Source organism: Oncorhynchus keta, chromosome 19 (assembly GCF_023373465.1).
Source record: "Oncorhynchus keta strain PuntledgeMale-10-30-2019 chromosome 19, Oket_V2, whole genome shotgun sequence".
Classification (NCBI taxonomy): Eukaryota; Metazoa; Chordata; class Actinopteri; order Salmoniformes; family Salmonidae; genus Oncorhynchus; species Oncorhynchus keta.
In genome coordinates, this window is record NC_068439.1 from 17,253,142 (window position 1) to 17,270,112 (window position 16,971).

Here is a 16,971-nt window from a genome sequence, read left to right on the forward strand (position 1 = left end):
TGGAGTGATATTGACATGTGTGCAATTGTCAAAATTGTTAGTTGGTCCGTTACTACAACCGTGTAATAGTGTTCAGTCCAATTTTTTATAAATTGTATTTAATCAGGTTACTTGTTACATCACTTGTGAGCCCCCAAAGAGACGCATACAGATGGGTAGGTTACACATTTCCAGTATATTCAAAACCGATCTTAAACTTTCCAGAATGAAACGTCAGTTTCACACCAAATCAAATTTTTTTTTTAAATATCACTAACTAGTAACTTCAGTACATTAGTGCAACACATGTAGATGGCACAGAGAATGGACAGTAATGTCAAACTGAAGTTATTTAAACTTTTACGTTAGCTTTTTCTAAAAGTAAGCCATTAAGCTTGAAGCACAGCATAAAAATATTTTAATAAATTCATGAGTGAGGACAAAATCGATACCTCTGAAGATCTATCAACCTTCTGCCCAGCTTCATTTAGGTTCCTAGGCCCTTAGCCGTTCACAGATCTGAAAAGGCCAATGGAAGCGGATAGATATTGAAATGGGACGGGAACTTACTATTACTCTCCCACCAGAGCTGCCTCAAACATTGCCCCAGCCCAAACGTTTTTTGTCATTTGCCGTACACAGTCAACACCCCTGGTAACTTAACTTTATCATGCTTAAAATACACTAACAATTTATGATGTCTTAAACCACCCAGACACATCAAAGATGTCCTTCTGAACTGAGATGCAGAACTGGAAGGAAACTGCTTAGTGATATCACCATGAGGCCATTGGTGATTTTTAGAAAGGCTACAGAGTTCAATGGCTGTGATGGGATCAAACTGAGGATGGATTAACATTGTAATGACTCCACAACAATGACACAATGTGGAAAAAGTCAAGGGGTCTGAATACTTTCTGAATGCACTGTGTAAGACCAGTGTAAAGAATACACATATTCTTAAACATGCATCCTGTATGCAACAAAACAATAAAATACACTTTTTGGCCTAAATGCGAAGCCTTATGTTTGGAGCAAACACATCACTCATTTTTAAGCATGGTGGCTGCATCATGTAATGGGTCTGCTTGACATTGGCAAATTCCGTGAAAAGAAATGGGATGGAGCTAAGCACAGGCAAAATCCTAGAGGAAAACCTGCTTCAGTCTGCTTTCTACCAGACACTGGCCAATTAACTAACCTTTCAGCAGGACATTAAGCCCAAATGCACACTGGAGTTATCAAGAAGACGGTGAATGTTCCTGAGCTGCCAAGTTACACTAGACTTATCTGCTTGAACAACTATGGCTGTCTAGCCCTGATCCTCCACACCTTCACAGAGCTTGAACAACTATGGCTGTCTAGCCCTGATCCTCCACACCTTCACAGAGCTGGCTGAACACACCTTCACATGGCTGTCTCAACAGCCCTGATGGCTGTCTCCTCAACACCTTCACAGAGCTTGAACAACTATGGCTGTCTAGCCCTGATCCTCAACACCTTCACAGAGCTTGAACAACTATGGCTGTCTAGCCCTGATCCTCAACACCTTCACAGAGCTTGAACAACATGGCCTAGCCCTGATCCTCAACACCTTCACAGAGCTTGAACAACTATGGCTGTCTAGCCCTGATCCTCAACACCTTCACAGAGCTTGAACAACTATGGCTGTCTAGCCCTGATCCTCAACACCTTCACAGAGCTTGAACAACTATGGCTGTCTAGCCCTGATCCTCAACACCTTCACAGAGCTTGAACAACTATGGCTGTCTAGCCCTGATCCTCAACACCTTCACAGAGCTTGAACAACATGGCTGTCTAGCCCTGATCCTCAACACAGAGCTTGAACAACTATGGCTGTCTAGCCCTGATCCTCCACACCTTCACAGAGCTTGAACAACTATGGCTGTCTAGCCCTGATCCTCCACACCTTCACAGAGCTTGAACAACTATGGCTGTCTAGCCCTGATCCTCCACACCTTCACAGAGCTTGAACAACTATGGCTGTCTAGCCCTGATCCTCCACACCTTCACAGAGCTTGAACAACTATGGCTGTCTAGCCCTGATCCTCCACACCTTCACAGAGCTTGAACAACTATGGCTGTCTAGCCCTGATCCTCCACACCTTCACAGAGCTTGAACAACTATGGCTGTCTAGCCCTGATCCTCCACACCTTCACAGAGCTTGAACAACTTCAGCCCAGAGCTTGAACAACTATGGCTGTCTAGCCCTGATCCTCAACACCTTCACAGAGCTTGATGGCCTCAACACCTTCACAGAGCTTGAACAACTATGGCTGTCTAGCCCTGATCCTCCACACCTTCACAGAGCTTGAACAACTATGGCTGTCTAGCCCTGATCCTCCACACCTTCACAGAGCTTGAACAACTATGGCTGTCTAGCCCTGATCCTCCACACCTTCACAGAGCTCGGATATTTTTATGGGAAAATATTGCACAACAGGTGTGCAAAGCTGTAATCACCGCTACAGGTGATTCTAACATGTATTGACTCGGGGTGAATACTTATCCAATCAAGGTATGTTAGTGTTTTATTTTTCATTCATCTTTAAAATATATACCTTTTGTGTAGGCTGTTGACAAATTACAATGAAATCCATTTTAATCCCACTTTGTAACACAAAATGTGAAAAAATCCAAGGAGGGTGTAGACTTCCTATAGACATACTTTTCTACAACAAAGTCAACTAAACAGAAAAGGCACTAGTATTTTCACATTATCAAAAGTTAAATGTTCCTCTTGCTATCTTATTAACAGTTGTTAGTTATCTTAGTTATTGGTATAGATATCTTCTTTGTGATGCATTTATGAACGTGCTAAAATTAAACTTGGTACTGAAGAACCTCTGAGTAAAAATCCTGGGGCCTGTTAAGGATTATATAAAGTTGCAGAACATTGAGATAGAAATGTATTGTGTAGAACAGATATGCTTGTTTGTCAGGTACGAAAGTGAATCCAGTTATTTCTATCTGCACCTTTCAAAATGTTTCACACCCCAAATTTGCAGCCTGTGGCTGGAGTACCATCGGTGGGTCTACATGGGGTGTCTGTCCGACAGCAGGCGGCGACTCTCCTCGTTGGTGGGGAATATTACCTCCCTCAGCCGGCCCATACGACCCCCAACACCAACATGGCCACTGGCGTCCTCCACCAGGGACCTCCTCACCCGCTTGTAGACTTTATAGCGCCTGGGAGGGGAGAGAGAGATGGATGGGAGGTGGAGGAGGAGAGAGATAAGACGGAGGGGGAGGTGGGGAGTGAGAGGGAGGGGGTGGGGAGGGAGGGAGGGGAGTGAGGGAGGGGGAGGGGGAGTGAGGGAGGAGAGATGGGGTGATGGGGGAGATGGGGTGAGGGGGGAGATGGAGAGTAGGGGGAGATGGGGTGAGGGAGGAGAGATGGAGGGTAGGGGGAGATGGAGGGGAGTGAGGGAGGAGAGATGGGGTGAGGGGGAGGAGAGATGGAGGGTAGGGGGAGATGGAGGGGAGTGAGGGAGGAGAGATGGAGTGAGGGAGGAGAGATGGGGTGATGGATGGAGGAGGGAGTGAGAGATGGGGTGATGGAGGGGAGGGAGGAGAGATGGGGGTGGAGGGGGGAGGAGAGATGGGGTGATGGAGGGGAGGGAGTGAGGGAAGGGTGATGGAGGGGAGGGAGGAGAGATGGGGTGATGGAGAGATGGGGTGATGGAGGGGAGGGAGGAGAGATGGGGAGATGGGGTGAGGGAGGAGAGATGGAGGGTAGGGGGTGAGGGAGGAGAGATGGAGGGTAGGGGGTGAGGGAGGAGAGATGGAGGGTAGGGGGTGAGGGAGGAGAGATGGAGGGTAGGGGGTGAGGGAGGAGAAATGGAGGGTATGGGGGAGATGGGGTGGGGGAGTGAGGGAGGAGAGATGGAGGGGAGATGGAGTGGGGGAGTGAGGGAGGAGAGATGGGGTGGGGGAGTGGGGGAGTGAGGGAGGAGAGATGGGGTGGGAGAGTGAGGGAGGAAGGGTTGAGGGAGAGGGAGAGTCGAGGAGGAGTGGACAGAGATAGGGGGATAGGGGAAATAGATGAAGTGGGGGAGATGAGAGATGAGTAAGGGAAAATGAGTGTGCACAAGTAATACTGAGTGGCTTGACTTACTTGTAGACCATGAAGGCAGTGAAGGCAAAGATGGCTACCAGAATAGCAGTGGAGGAGAGGACAACCTCTGCAGCATGAGGAGCTTTAGACTCTACAAACAGATGGGGGGAGAGACAAAAATGTGAGGGAAATTGACAGAGTGAAAGAGCGGTGGGATGAATCGAGGGGAGTCGAGAATCAAAGGGGTGAGGGATGGAAAGAAGTGGAGAGAGGTGGGATGAGATTAGGAGAGAAATAAACCACTTTAATATCAGGTGTAAACTGTGCCTCAATACCATCAAACAAAACAAACTTCAAAATTAAAATCCCATCTATGGCTGTGGATTTATACACATTCACAACATTGTATCCCAAATGGCACCCTACTCCCTATATAGTGCTCTACCTTGACCAGGGCCCATCCATACAACAAACTATTCACTATATATAGTGCATAAGGAAAGTATTCAGACCACGTCATATTTCCCAAATATTGTTGTTAGAGCCTTAATTCTAAAATGGATTATATAAAACAAAAATCCTCATCAATCTCCACACAATGCCTCATAATGAAAAAGTGAACAGGTTTTAAAATGTTTTGCAAATGTATTCAAATTAAAAAACGGTCACTGTCAGATGGTCACTCTGACAGAGCTCCAGAGTTCCTCCAGAAGGACAACCGTCTCTGCAGCACTCAACCAATCAGGTATTTATGGTAGAGTGGGCAGACGGAAGCCACTCCTCAGTAAAAACACATGACAGCCTGCTCTTTGCCAAAAGACACCTATAGGAATCTCAGACCATGAGAAACAAGATTCTCTGGTCTGATGAAACCAAGAATGAACTCTTTGGCCTGAATGCCAAGCATCACGTCTGGAGGAAACCTGGCATCATCCCTACGGTCACCTGCTCCAGAGCACTCAGCCCCTCAGACTGAGGAGAAGGTTCACCTTCCAAGAGGACAACGACCCTGAGCACACAGTCAAGACAACGCAGGAGTGGCTTCGGGAGTCTCTGAATGTCCTTGACGGGCCCAGCCAGAGCCTGGACTTAAACGAAAGGTGCTTCAACAAAGTACTGAGTAAAGGGTCGGAATACTTATGTACATTTGTAATTTCAGCTTTTTATTTTTTATAATAAAAAATAAAAAATGGTAAAGAAAATTCAAAAACATGTTTTTGCTTTGTCATTATGGGGTACTGTGTGTAGATTGATGAGGGGGGAAAACTATTTAATCCATTTTAAAATACGGCTGTAATGTAAGAAAATTGGGAAAAAGTCAAGGGGTCTGAATACTTTCCGAATGCACTGTAGGGTGCCATTTGGGACTCACCCTGAATAAGACCCCAGGGTCTAGCCCTGTGACCTACCGGGTGTGTCAGGGTCAGTGTTGCTTATAGTGATGGTAGTGGTAGTGGTGAGGGCCAGACTGCTGGCGTCCTCCAGGGTGATGTTGACACAGTAGGTCCCTGGCTCCAGGAAGGTCCTCCGCAGGCGCACCTCGCACTCCGACGATGGGGGCACGTCATCACACACGATGTTCCTCACCTGCTGGCAAGAGGGGTCCGAGACGATGGTGCAGGCTGAGGTGGGAGTGCTGGGGAAGGGGGAGAGGAGGAGAGAGGAGGGTGGTTATGGTAGATGGATGGGGCAACTATGCAGTGGTTTGTGGGTTAATATTCATTACAAATTATATTTTTCACTAGTCCAAAAACATGTCTGAGGGTTGCCTTAGCCACATCCAATTGTGTTCCACTCACCTGCCCAGGCACTTGACCAGGAAGCTTATGTCAGTGTTGGTGACCTTGGCAGCAAACACTTCCAGGATCCGATTGGCTGGCTGGCTGTTGATGAAGTGCTTGGGTTCTGTGATTGGGTAAGGCATGGATCGAGTGATTAAAACATGCTTGGATTGAAGACTTTTTCACAATGGGGCAAATACTAACTTCCACTCCCATTGGCATCAATGCATGATTAAGTGAACATTTGTGTAGACATTGGCCAGTGGAACTTAGTATTTGCCCCTATGAGAGTGTTTATGGCTGAAATGCCACCCTATTCCCTATATAGGGCACTACTTTGACCAGAGACATATGGGAGCCTTGTGGGCCCCAAAGTAGTGCACTATAAATGGAATATGATGCCATTTGAGACACACTATATCCTCATCCACCCACCAATAATGGTGATGTTGGTCTGGAAGGTTCCGTAGAAGTAGCGGAAGCAATCATTGCCTGCCAGATGTGCGTAGCGGAGCTGGGCCATGGGGGTGGGGCCAGCCGGCAGGGACATTGGGGTAGGGCCAGTGGGCAGGGACATGGGGGTGGGGCCAGCTAGCAAGAACTGTGCAAAAAGTTGTATCGGGTTGAACAGCGCCAAAGTCACATCAGCAACCGTCGGGGGGAGGGGCTCTGTTGTCGGGAAGCCTGTAGTCATAGGAACAGGTGTGTTGGAGGCGGGTCTGGCAGTGGTGACTGGCACTGGAAACGAGAGAGTGGAATTTGGACAGTTTATGTCAGCTGAATAGAACTAAACTCACAAGAGAAAACACTTCCTCATACACTCTGACACTTCTATTCAACGCACATTACAGAGGTCATTCTTACCAAAACCATGGGTTGTCTCCATTTTGCGAGTGATGGCGTGAGTGCCAGGGGGAGGTGTGTGGGCCGCTGAAGGAGAGAAAAAGAGAGATATGACATAACGCTTCAAAGACGGACATGGGGCTGCAGCGCAATCAGCTAAAACAACATTCCCCCAATGGTGCATACCTTACTCCAGGCTGGAGGGCCAGTAATATGGTGAAAGATGGAGCTCATCAATGTGTACTATGTACTTTTAGGTTTGTGTACCTGCAATATCCACTGAAGTGTAGTGTGTGACTCAAGTGTGCGTACCTGTAGTTTGCGTGGGCGGAGGACATGGGATCTTGAACTTTGCCTCCACCCTCAGCTTCACGTTGACACCTCCTACCGCACTGTAGGAGTGAGTGGCTACATTGCTATGGGTGACCAGCTGGTTGCCGTCCTTGAAGTCCCAGATGTAGTCGACGGCGTCTGCGGTCTTCAGGTAGTCACTAGGGTCGTGAACGGACACACTGAACACAACTTCCTCGCCACGCACATATACGCTGTCCGACAGATTGGCTGATGCCTTCTGGGAAATATTCACAGCCACTGGGATCTTGTCTGTGGATGGGTAAAGGTTAACGAGAAACCCTTAGACATGACACGTCCGTTCATCTATCTGTATCCAGTGCTTCATTTGTAAATCGGGAGGTCCCGGAACACATAGGGTGTGTTTGTAAATTCTCTCTGGTTATCTACTCCGATATCAGAGCACTCACGTCTGAGTGTACCAGAGCGCAGAATAACTGATGAATTTACAAACGAGCAATAGAATATGACCGGTGTCAGTGAATGTCAGCAAAAAAAATAATGAAATTGTTGCCAGCAGCACAGTTACAGTCACCAACACTCTGGATAACATGAAAACTGCCTAACCAGCTCTGCTAGAGAGATTAAAATGGTCAGAGTGAGGTGTTCTCTCAGAAGTAGCTAGCTAGTAAACTAACTTTAGCCAGTTAGCTTGGGGGCTTGACTTCCGTTGTGAGGTCAGAACGCACGGATCAACCCTACTCATCGGCCAGAGCGCCCTATGAGCGAAACACTCTTAATTTACCAACAGATAATCTGACAACACTCTGAATTTACGAACACACCCATAGTGAGGTCATTTTGGGGGGTATGAGGTACCGGAACATATTGAAAAAATGAACAAAGTCAACATAGCAGCGCAGCATACAGAGTAAACAGCCAAGTAGCCTACTGTCTATGGTGGTGAAATGGACAGCACTCTCCAAGGTGCTGATTAATTCAAAGCATTTTAGACGTCACTGCAGTAAACTCACACACTTGAGATTAGCTGTGGGGTTTACACAAGTCCAAAATTCTTATAGCCTCATTTTCTAGACATCAATGTACAGCGACATTTACATCACTGTAGAACACGAGTCATATGCATTTGCACACACTCAGCTGTGGGGCTTACAACACCCCAATGTCATATCATTTCCAAGACATCAATGTCGCAGTAGAACAAATATCACAATATCAGAATGAAACTTCAAATAAAATACATTTGAGAATATATTGGCCTCCTGCCTATGTGAAAACATGAAGCACATATTCAGATTAACTTCACAGTACAGAACAAGTTTGTAAAAAAAAAACATTTTCCTCCCTTAGTTTTCAAAACATGACTATCCCCATGTCAAGTCCATTTAATTCCTGACAGTCAATTTCTTGCTCAAAGCCATGAGCAGGCTTGTGGCTGTGACGTTTAGCCTCCTTCTACGGCTGTTTGGATGATGTGTAAGAGAGACAATACTATGCCTGCGTTCCAATCAGCAAAATCCCTGACTCCCTATGGCTAGTCAGAATTGATTGAATAAGTGAAAGCAAAGTGCTAAAGCTGGTGACCTATAAGATGTACAAGTGGAGGGGCTTGGTGACCTATAAGATGTACAAGGGGAGGGGCTTGGTGACCTATAAGATGTACAAGGGGAGGGGCTTGGTGACCTATAAGATGTACAAGGGGAGGGGCTTGGTGACCTATAAGATGTACAAGGGGAGGGGCTTGGTGACCTATAAGATGTACAAGGGGAGGGGCTTGGTGACCTATAAGATGTACAAGGGGAGGGGCTTGGTGACCTATAAGATGTACAAGGGGAGGGGCTTGGTGACCTATAAGATGTACAAGGAGGGCTTGGTGACCTATAAGATGTACAAGGGGAGGGCTTGGTGACCTATAAGATGTACAAGGGGAGGGGCTTGGTGACCTATAAGATGTACAAGGGGAGGGGGTGACCTATAAGATGACAAGGGGAGGCTTGGTGACCTATAAGATGTACAAGGAGGGGCTTGGTGACCTATAAGATGTACAAGGGGAGGGGCTTGGTGACCTATAAGATGTACAAGGGGAGGGGCTTGGTGACCTATAAGATGTACAAGGGGAAGGGCTTGGTGACCTATAAGATGTACAAGGGGAGGGGCTTGGTGACCTATAAGATGTACAAGGGGAGGGGCTTGGTGACCTATAAGATGTACAAGGGGAGGGGCTTGGTGTCCTATAAGATGTACAAGGGGAGGGGCTTGGTGACCTATAAAATGTACAAGGGGAGGGGCTTGGTGTCCTATAGTATGTACAAGGGGAGGGGCTTGGTGTCCTATAGTATGTACAAGGGGAGGGGCTTGGTGTCCTATAGTATGTACAAGGGGAGGGGCTTGGTGTCCTATAAGATGTACAAGGGGAGGGGCTTGGTGTCCTATGATGTACAAGGGGAAGGGCTTGGTGTCCTATAAGATGTACAAGGGGAGGGGCTTGGTGTCCTATAAGATGTACAAAGGGAGGGGCTTGGTGTCCTATAAGATGTACAAGGAGAGGGGCTTGGTGTCCAATAATATGTACAAGGGGAGGGGCTTGGTGTCCTGTAGTATGTACAAGGGGAGGGGCTTGGTGTCCTATAGTATGTACAAGGGGAGGGGCTTGGTGTCCTATAGTATGTACAAGGGGAGGGGCTTGGTGTCCTATAAGATGTACAAGGGGAGGGGCTTGGTGACCTATAAGATGTACAAGGGGAGGGGCTTGGTGTCCTATAAGATGTACAAGGGGAAGGGCTTGGTGTCCTATAAGATGTACAAGGGGAGGGGCTTGGTGACCTATAAGATGTACAAGGGGAAGGGCTTGGTGTCCTATAAGATGTACAAGGGGAGGGGCTTGGTGACCTATAAGATGTACAAGGGGAAGGGCTTGGTGTCCTATAAGATGTACAAGGGGAAGGGCTTGGTGACCTATAAGATGTACAAGGGGAGGGGCTTGGTGTTCTATAAGATGTACAAGGGGAGGGGCTTGGTGACCTATAAGATGTACAAGGGGAAGGGCTTGGTGACCTATAAGATGTACAAGGGGAAGGGCTTGGTGTCCTATAAGATGTACAAGGGGAAGGGCTTGGTGTCCTATAAGATGTACAAGGGGAAGGAAGGACAGTAGATGGGAGGAAGAAAGGTTGCTGATTGAGATATGTGATGCTTGGAGAGTAGACGTAGTGTATACAGCGAACTCACCTGTGACAAAGAAGACTGCCTTGTCGGTGGCCAGGGGGCTGTACTTTCTGCGCTCGCGTTTCCTGTACACCATGACCTCCATCAGCTCCGCCCCCAAAATTATGTCACTGGTGTTCACTGTTAGGGTGGAAGAGGAGCCATCACACGTCTCAGAGTACTGACCTGGGGGAGGGAGAGAGAGGGAGGGAGAGATGGGAGGGAGGAGGGAAGGAGGAAGGAAAGAGAGATAGAGGGATTGAAGAAAGAAGGAAGGAAGGAAGGAGAGATAGAGGGAGGGAAGGAGGAAGGAAGGAGAGATAGAGGGAGGGAGGGAAGAAAGAAAGAAAGAAAGAAAGAAAGAAAGAAAGAAAGAAAGAAAGAAAGAAAGAAAGAAAGAAAGAGAGGGAGGGAAGGAGTAAGGAAGGAGGAAGGAAGGAGAGATAGAGAGGGAAGGAGGAAGGAAGGAGAGACAGATGGAGGGAAGGAGGAAGGAAGGAGAGAGAGAGAGGGAGGGAAGGAGGAAGGAAGGAGAGATAGAGGGAGGGAAGGAGGAAGGAAGGAGGGATAGAGGGAGGGAAGGAGGAAGGAAGGAAGGAGGGAGAGAGGGAGGGAGGGAGGGAGGGAGGGAGAGGGAGGGAGGGAGGGAGGGAGGGAGGGAGGGAGGGAAGGAGGGAGGGAGGGAGGGAGGGAGGGAGGGAGGAAGGAAGGAAGGAGAGTTGAGGGAGGGAGGGAGTTGAGATAGAGGGAGGGAGGGAGGAAGGAAGGAAGGAGAGATAGAGGGAGGGAGGAAGGAGAGATGGAGGAGGGAAGGAGAGATAGAGGGAGGAAGGGAGGAGGGAAGGAGAGAGGAAGGAGGGAAGGAGAGATGAGGGAGGGAGGAGGGAACGAGAGATGGAGGGAGGAATCAGAGTGCAGAAAGAGTTTGAGTAATAGCAGATCTCCATCTGTAAGCACCTGCCTCCTCACCTTTAATAGAGCTCATCTAATCAATCAAATTCAATAAATTGTATTTATAAAGCTCTTTTTACATCAGCCGATGTCGCAAAGTGCTTATACAGAAACCCAGTCTAAAACCCCAAACAGCAAGCAATGCAGATTGAAGCACGGTGGCTAGGAAAAACTCCCTAGAAAGGCAGGAACCTAGAAATAAACCTAAAGAGGAAGCAGGCTCTGAGGGGTGGCCAGTCCTCTTCTGGCTGTGCCAGGTGGAGATTATAACAGAACATGGCCAAGATGTGCAAACGTTCATAGATGACCTGCAGGGTCAAATAATAATAACCACAGTGGTTGTAGAGGGTGCAACAGGTCAGCACCTCAGGAGTAAATGTCAGTTGGCTTTTCATAGCTGAGCATTCAAGTCGAGACAGCAGGTGCGGTAGAGAGAGAGTTGAAAACAGCAGGTCTGGGACAAGGTAGCACGTCCGGTGAACAGGTCAGGGTTCCATAGCCGCAGGCAGAACAGTTGAAACTGGAGCAGCAGCACAACCAAGGTGGACTGGGGACAGCCAGGAGTCATCAGGCCAGGTAGTCCTGAGGCATGGTCCTGGGGCTCAGGTCCTCCGGGAGGACAGGGAGAGGGACATGGTGCATGTATTTATGACTGTGTTTGAGTGAGACTCTTACCCATGGAGTGCCATACATAGACGTAGCCCTTGTGTCTCCAGTCGTTGCTCTGAGGGAAGGGTTTCCCATCTGGGAAGACGTTACATCTCTTCAGGTCAGTACACTTTCCAAAGCCGTAGTCATCTAGCCAGGAGGTCCAGTTAAATACATAGCCAGATTTAAGCTGACTGTTAGCTGAATAGGGCAGTGGAGGGGAGAATTACAGTCAATTCACAGAATGTAGTACACCCTAGCCTATTTCATGTCTCAATGTTGAGTTATTCAGTTTTTATGAATGCTTAATGGCTGATTGTATAATGATCTTGTAATCAGCTGTTGTGTGTGTGGGTTTTTTTTTTATGTGCAGGGGCGTACTTAGTGATTTCACAATCCCCAAGTGAAGAACAGACTATGGGAGGTGCACAGTACTACACAGAGCCATGGCTACATGGAACTCTATTCCACATCAAGTAACTGATGCAAGCAGTAGAATCACAATTTAAAAACAGATAAAAATACACCTTGTGGAACAGAGTACTGTGAAGAGACACACAGGCACAGACACACACACAGTTGAAGTTGGAGGTTTACATACACTTAGGTTGGAGTCATTAAAACTTGTTTTTCAACCACTCCACAAATTTCTTGTTAACAAACTATAGTTTTGGCAAGTCGGTTAGGACATCTACTTTGTGTATAACACAAGTAATTTTTCCAACAATTGTTTGTTTACAGACAGATTATTTCATTTATAATTCACTGTATCACAATTCCAGTGGGTCACAAGTTTACATACACTAAATTGACTGTGCCTTTAAACAGCTTGGAATATTCCAGAAAATGATGTCATGGCTTTAGAAGCTTTTGGTAGGCTAATTGACATCATTTGAGTCAATTGGAGGTGTACCTGTGGAAGTATTTCAATGCCTACCTTCAAAATCAGTACCTCTTCGCTTGACATCATGGGAAAATCAAAAGAAATCAACCAAGACCTCAGAAAAAAAAGTGTAGACCTCCACAAGTCTGGTTCATCCTTGGGTGCAATTTCAAAAGCCTGAAGGTGCCACATTCATCTGTACAAACAATAGTATGCAAGTATAAACACCCTGGGACCACGCAGCCATCATACCGCTCAGGAAGGAGACGTGTTCTGTCTCCTAGAGATGAACGTACTTTGGTGAGAAAAGTGCAAATCAATCTGAGAACAACAGCAAAGGACCTTGTGAAGATGCTGGAGAAAACAGGAACAAAAGTATTGATATCCACAGTAAAATAAGTCCTGTATCGACATAACCTGAAAGGCCGCTCAGCAAGGAAGAAACCACTGCTCCAAACCGCCATAAAAAAGCCAGACTACGGTTTATAACTGCACATGGGGACAAATATCCTACTTTTTGGAGAGATATCCTCTGGTCTGATGAAACAAAAATAGAACCGTTTGGCCATAATGACCATCATTATGTTTGGAGGAAAAAGGGGAGGCTTGCTAGCTGAAGAACATCATCCCCAGCCGTGAAGCACGGGGGAGGGGGCAGCATCATGTTGTGGGGGTGCTTTGCTGCAGGAGGGACTGATGCGCTTCAGAAAATATATGGCGTCATGATGGAGGAAAATTACGTGGATATATTGAAGCAACATCTCAAGACATCAGTCAGGAAGTTAAAGCTTGATCGCAAATGGGTCTTCAAAATGGACAGTGAACCCAAGCATACTTCCAAAGTTGTGGCAAATTGGCTTAAGGACAACAAAGTCAAGGTATTGGAGTGGCCATCACAAAGCCTTGACCTCAATCCTATAGAAAATGTGTGGGCAGAACTGAAAAAGCTTGTGCGAGCAAGGAGGCCAACAAACCTGACTCAGATACACCAGCTCTGTCAGGAGGAATGGGCCAAAATTCACCCAACTTATTGTGGGAAGCTTGTAGAAGGCTACCCGAAACATTTGACCAAAGTTAACCAATTTAAAGGCAATGCTACCAAATACTAATTGAGAGTCTGTAAACTTCTGACCCACTGGGAATGTGTTGAAAGAAATAAAAGCTGAAATAAATAATGATCTCAACTATTATTCTGACATTTCACATTCTTAAAATAAACTGGTGATCCTAACTGACCTAAGACAGGGAATTTTTACTCTGATTAAATGTCAGAAATTGTGAAAAACGGAGTTTAAATGTATTTGGCTAAGGTGTATGTAAACTTCCGACTTCAACTGTACACATGATAACTCACGCACTCTACACATAGGTAGACGTGGATTTTGTATTGTAGATATGTGGTAGTAGAGGAGTGGCCTGAGAGAACACACTTGATGTGTTGTGAAAGGTTTTATAAAATGTAATGTCATATTTTTATTGTATATAACTGCCTTAATGTTGCTGGACCCCAGGAAGAGTATCTGCTGCCTTGGCAGCAGCTAATGGAGATCCTTAAATACAATACAATGTGGAGGCCCCAGGCAGAGGCCAGACTGAGGACACTGAGGCACACATTTTGAAAATGGGTTTTGTCATGAAGACATTTAATTTAACTGTACAAATGTATCACCTTTTAATGTGCCATGAACACAACCAGCTTTAATTTGATTTTCAAACAAATCACTTCAAAAGTAGGTTACCTTTGCACATTCATCCAAAATAATTGCAGGATCTGAACAGTGCACTGTATATCTTCCAACTTTCCATCAATTCGCATGTAGCTGAATTTTAAATTCAACGTCTATTCTACCTTGGTTCGACGTAATTTCATTTACATTATCTGGAAACAGATTCAACCAGTGTGCCCAGTGGGACATGTCCTCTGCCTGGAGGACTACGGCAGTATTATCAGCAGCACCTTATTATCAGCAGACCTGTCCTTTTACTAAAGAATTTAGGTCATTTTTCTGTTGAAAATGACATCTTTCTGTTTCTTCTCTTTGCTGCAACTTAATTTCAGTGACAGTCTTTTGCAATCATATCACGTGAAACAATGCACAGGAATGAGGCCACTTGATGATGAGAGGCCTGAGGTAATTGCCTATTCCTCCTAATGGTAAGTCCACCAAGGTGCAGGTGTGTGTGCATGTCTGGGTGTCTCTGAGTGGGAGTGTGTAGGTTTGTTTGTGCTAGGTGCTTGTGTTTTGACAGTGCGTGTGTAGAGTGGTTTGTGGGAAGGACCTGAGGCCTCCAGCTCCATACCATCTGGACAATGCTCATCCCACACCAGCTCCCCATTGGTGTCCTCCTTCTGACATGGCGGGTACTCCAGCTTGGCAGTGAATGACACTTTAGAACCTTTGATTGCTGGACTGTCGCTGGTCAGGCGCACTTTGACGGGCTTACCTGGATCCGGAGGTGAAATTAGTTCATAAATGTTGTAATGTTTTAAAGTGAGAACATTATAAACTTTATTTGCATAATTTGACAAGGTGCTCACCTTTTCTCCGCGTTAGTTCCTTGGGGCCAAAGGGCGGGTAGATATAGTCATCCCACGGGTTGCTGTCTGGGCTCCAACCAGGGATCGGCGGGAACTTCATCGACAATGAATGCTTGTGAGGGAACATGTCCCGGTAAGCTGAAAGAAAGAGGAAGAGAGAGAGAGAGTGCAATTTTGTTTTGAGACTTAGGCCTATAGATTTATGGTTAAAATTGCGCTTTTAAAAACTTTGGAAAATCTATCTAATGTGAGTGCCCTAATGTAAGTTTATCGTGTTAATTCGTTTAACAAGGTATATTGTAAAGTGGCTGTTCCACTGGATGTCATAAGGTGAATGCACCAATTTGTAAGTCGCTCTGGATAAGAGCGTCTGCTAAATGACTTAAATGTAAATGTAAATTTCCTTAACCATAATAAACTGTACTTTTATGGATATGGACTGACCAGTGGAAAATATTTTGTTTAAATATTCGTGTTGTATACTGAATAAAAGTAACCTTAGAAAATGCACAGGACAGATCTCCAAGTGAATGCGCGCAAATGGTGTAATTGGGCTCATGTGACTGACAGGACAAGCGCACGGACGTTGGCAACGCAATAAACAGCTCGCGCTTCTCTGAAATTCTTATGAGATGAGCAAGGTCAGAAGAAAACAATTAAAGGAGCGTTGCCTTTTCCTTGTAAATAGTATTTAGAAAACCACAGGGTAAACTGAAAAAAGGCATATAAATGTAAATGATTTCGACCTATAGTTAATTGAAATACTTGACAGAGTGCAGTAATAAACCTTTATAGGCTGAAAATGACAAATAGAAAACAAACAGCATAGCAATTATCAATTAACAATGTAACAAGTATCCCTATATCATTTCAGTTAATCATTTGCCAAAACCGGATACGTCATCTGCATCCAAGCATCCTATACCGCAACCCTGATTGATGGGCACAGCTAAAACCCAAAAATCTAACAAAAATGTACTTACTTTTGAGTCCATTTGCTTGAGAAACGAAAACAGTGCAAGCCAGAACACACACATAATGTAAAGCTCCCATTTCGACTTGAATAAAAAGCTGCACCTCACGCAGACCCCACCAAAAACAGAACTGCTCCTTCACGCACACACATGTATTCTCCCTTTCTTCCCCCGCGTGCCCCGAGTTCCATAATTTAATACAGGGCTGCATGCACGCGCAAACATGTGATGTTGATAACAAGACGCATCTCATCCTTCATTAGGTCGCGAGCCTCATGTGGACCGTCTCAGTCCCCATCCCCTCTGCTCTGTCCTGTCTCTTACATTTAAAACAACTACAAAATGTCTCATGTTCTCTCGTCACCTAAACAACAACATACATAATAATTTACCAGTATCCAAGAAGTGGAAGAATACTTGGAGGTCTGAAAGGGTAGAAGCTATACGCATGGAGTCAAATCCTAGTCCAATTTGGCTGTAGCTTTCAGAAGACTCCAGACGTCAACAAATTCGGATTTGTCTGGCTAAAAGGCCTTTAGCCAGGTCTGGATTTGTCTGGTTAAAAGGCCTTTAGCCAGATCTGAATTTGTATGAAGCATCGAAATTCAATGAAATACAGACCCAAGCTATTTCACGAGTTATTGTAATAATTAAAATACCGAATATTATTTTATCAAAATATTCGCATATTCTACTTAAAAGCCTATTTTGAATCATGACAGTTCCTGTACATCTTGATCAAACAGAGCCTATTAATTTTAATATTGCCTTATTACCG

General features: G+C 45.7%; 1 protein-coding gene across 50 annotated transcripts; it reads right to left on the bottom strand.

Annotated features, from left to right (window-relative positions):
- Positions 1–380: 380 nt before the first annotated feature.
- Positions 381–16,373, bottom strand: LOC118397637 (protein QNR-71-like). Of its 50 annotated transcripts, none has more exons than XM_052469875.1 (16): positions 16,203–16,373; positions 15,220–15,357; positions 14,982–15,125; positions 11,825–11,998; positions 10,223–10,384; positions 6,995–7,285; positions 6,704–6,769; positions 6,275–6,577; positions 5,858–5,963; positions 5,468–5,694; positions 4,119–4,209; positions 2,253–3,190; positions 2,008–2,056; positions 1,574–1,769; positions 1,431–1,528; positions 381–1,360 (listed from the first exon to the last, which is right to left on the bottom strand). In XM_052469875.1, the coding sequence occupies exons 1-12, from the start codon at positions 16,270–16,272 to the stop codon at positions 3,037–3,039; spliced, it is 1,926 nt and encodes a 641-aa protein (XP_052325835.1). In that variant the 5' UTR covers positions 16,273–16,373; the 3' UTR covers positions 381–1,360; positions 1,431–1,528; positions 1,574–1,769; positions 2,008–2,056; positions 2,253–3,036. The 50 variants fall into 50 exon arrangements, with proteins under 50 accessions (XP_052325835.1, XP_052325818.1, XP_052325832.1 ...); XM_052469858.1 differs by having other exon boundaries at positions 1,861–2,056; XM_052469872.1 differs by lacking the exon at positions 2,008–2,056 and adding an exon at positions 2,057–2,105.
- Positions 16,374–16,971: the final 598 nt, after the last annotated feature.

Excerpts from the sequence above, each read along its gene's own strand:
- LOC118397637 (XM_052469893.1), bottom strand. The coding sequence starts at position 16,272 with ATGGGAGCTTTACATTATGTGTGTGTTCTGGCTTGCACTGTTTTCGTT. Across the intron at positions 10,385-11,824 it reads CTATGTATGGCACTCCATGG|GTCAGTACTCTGAGACGTGT; the intron begins GTAAGAGTCTCA and ends TCCCTCCCCCAG. Across the intron at positions 5,695-5,857 it reads CTGGTCAAGTGCCTGGGCAG|CACTCCCACCTCAGCCTGCA; the intron begins GTGAGTGGAACA and ends CCCCTTCCCCAG.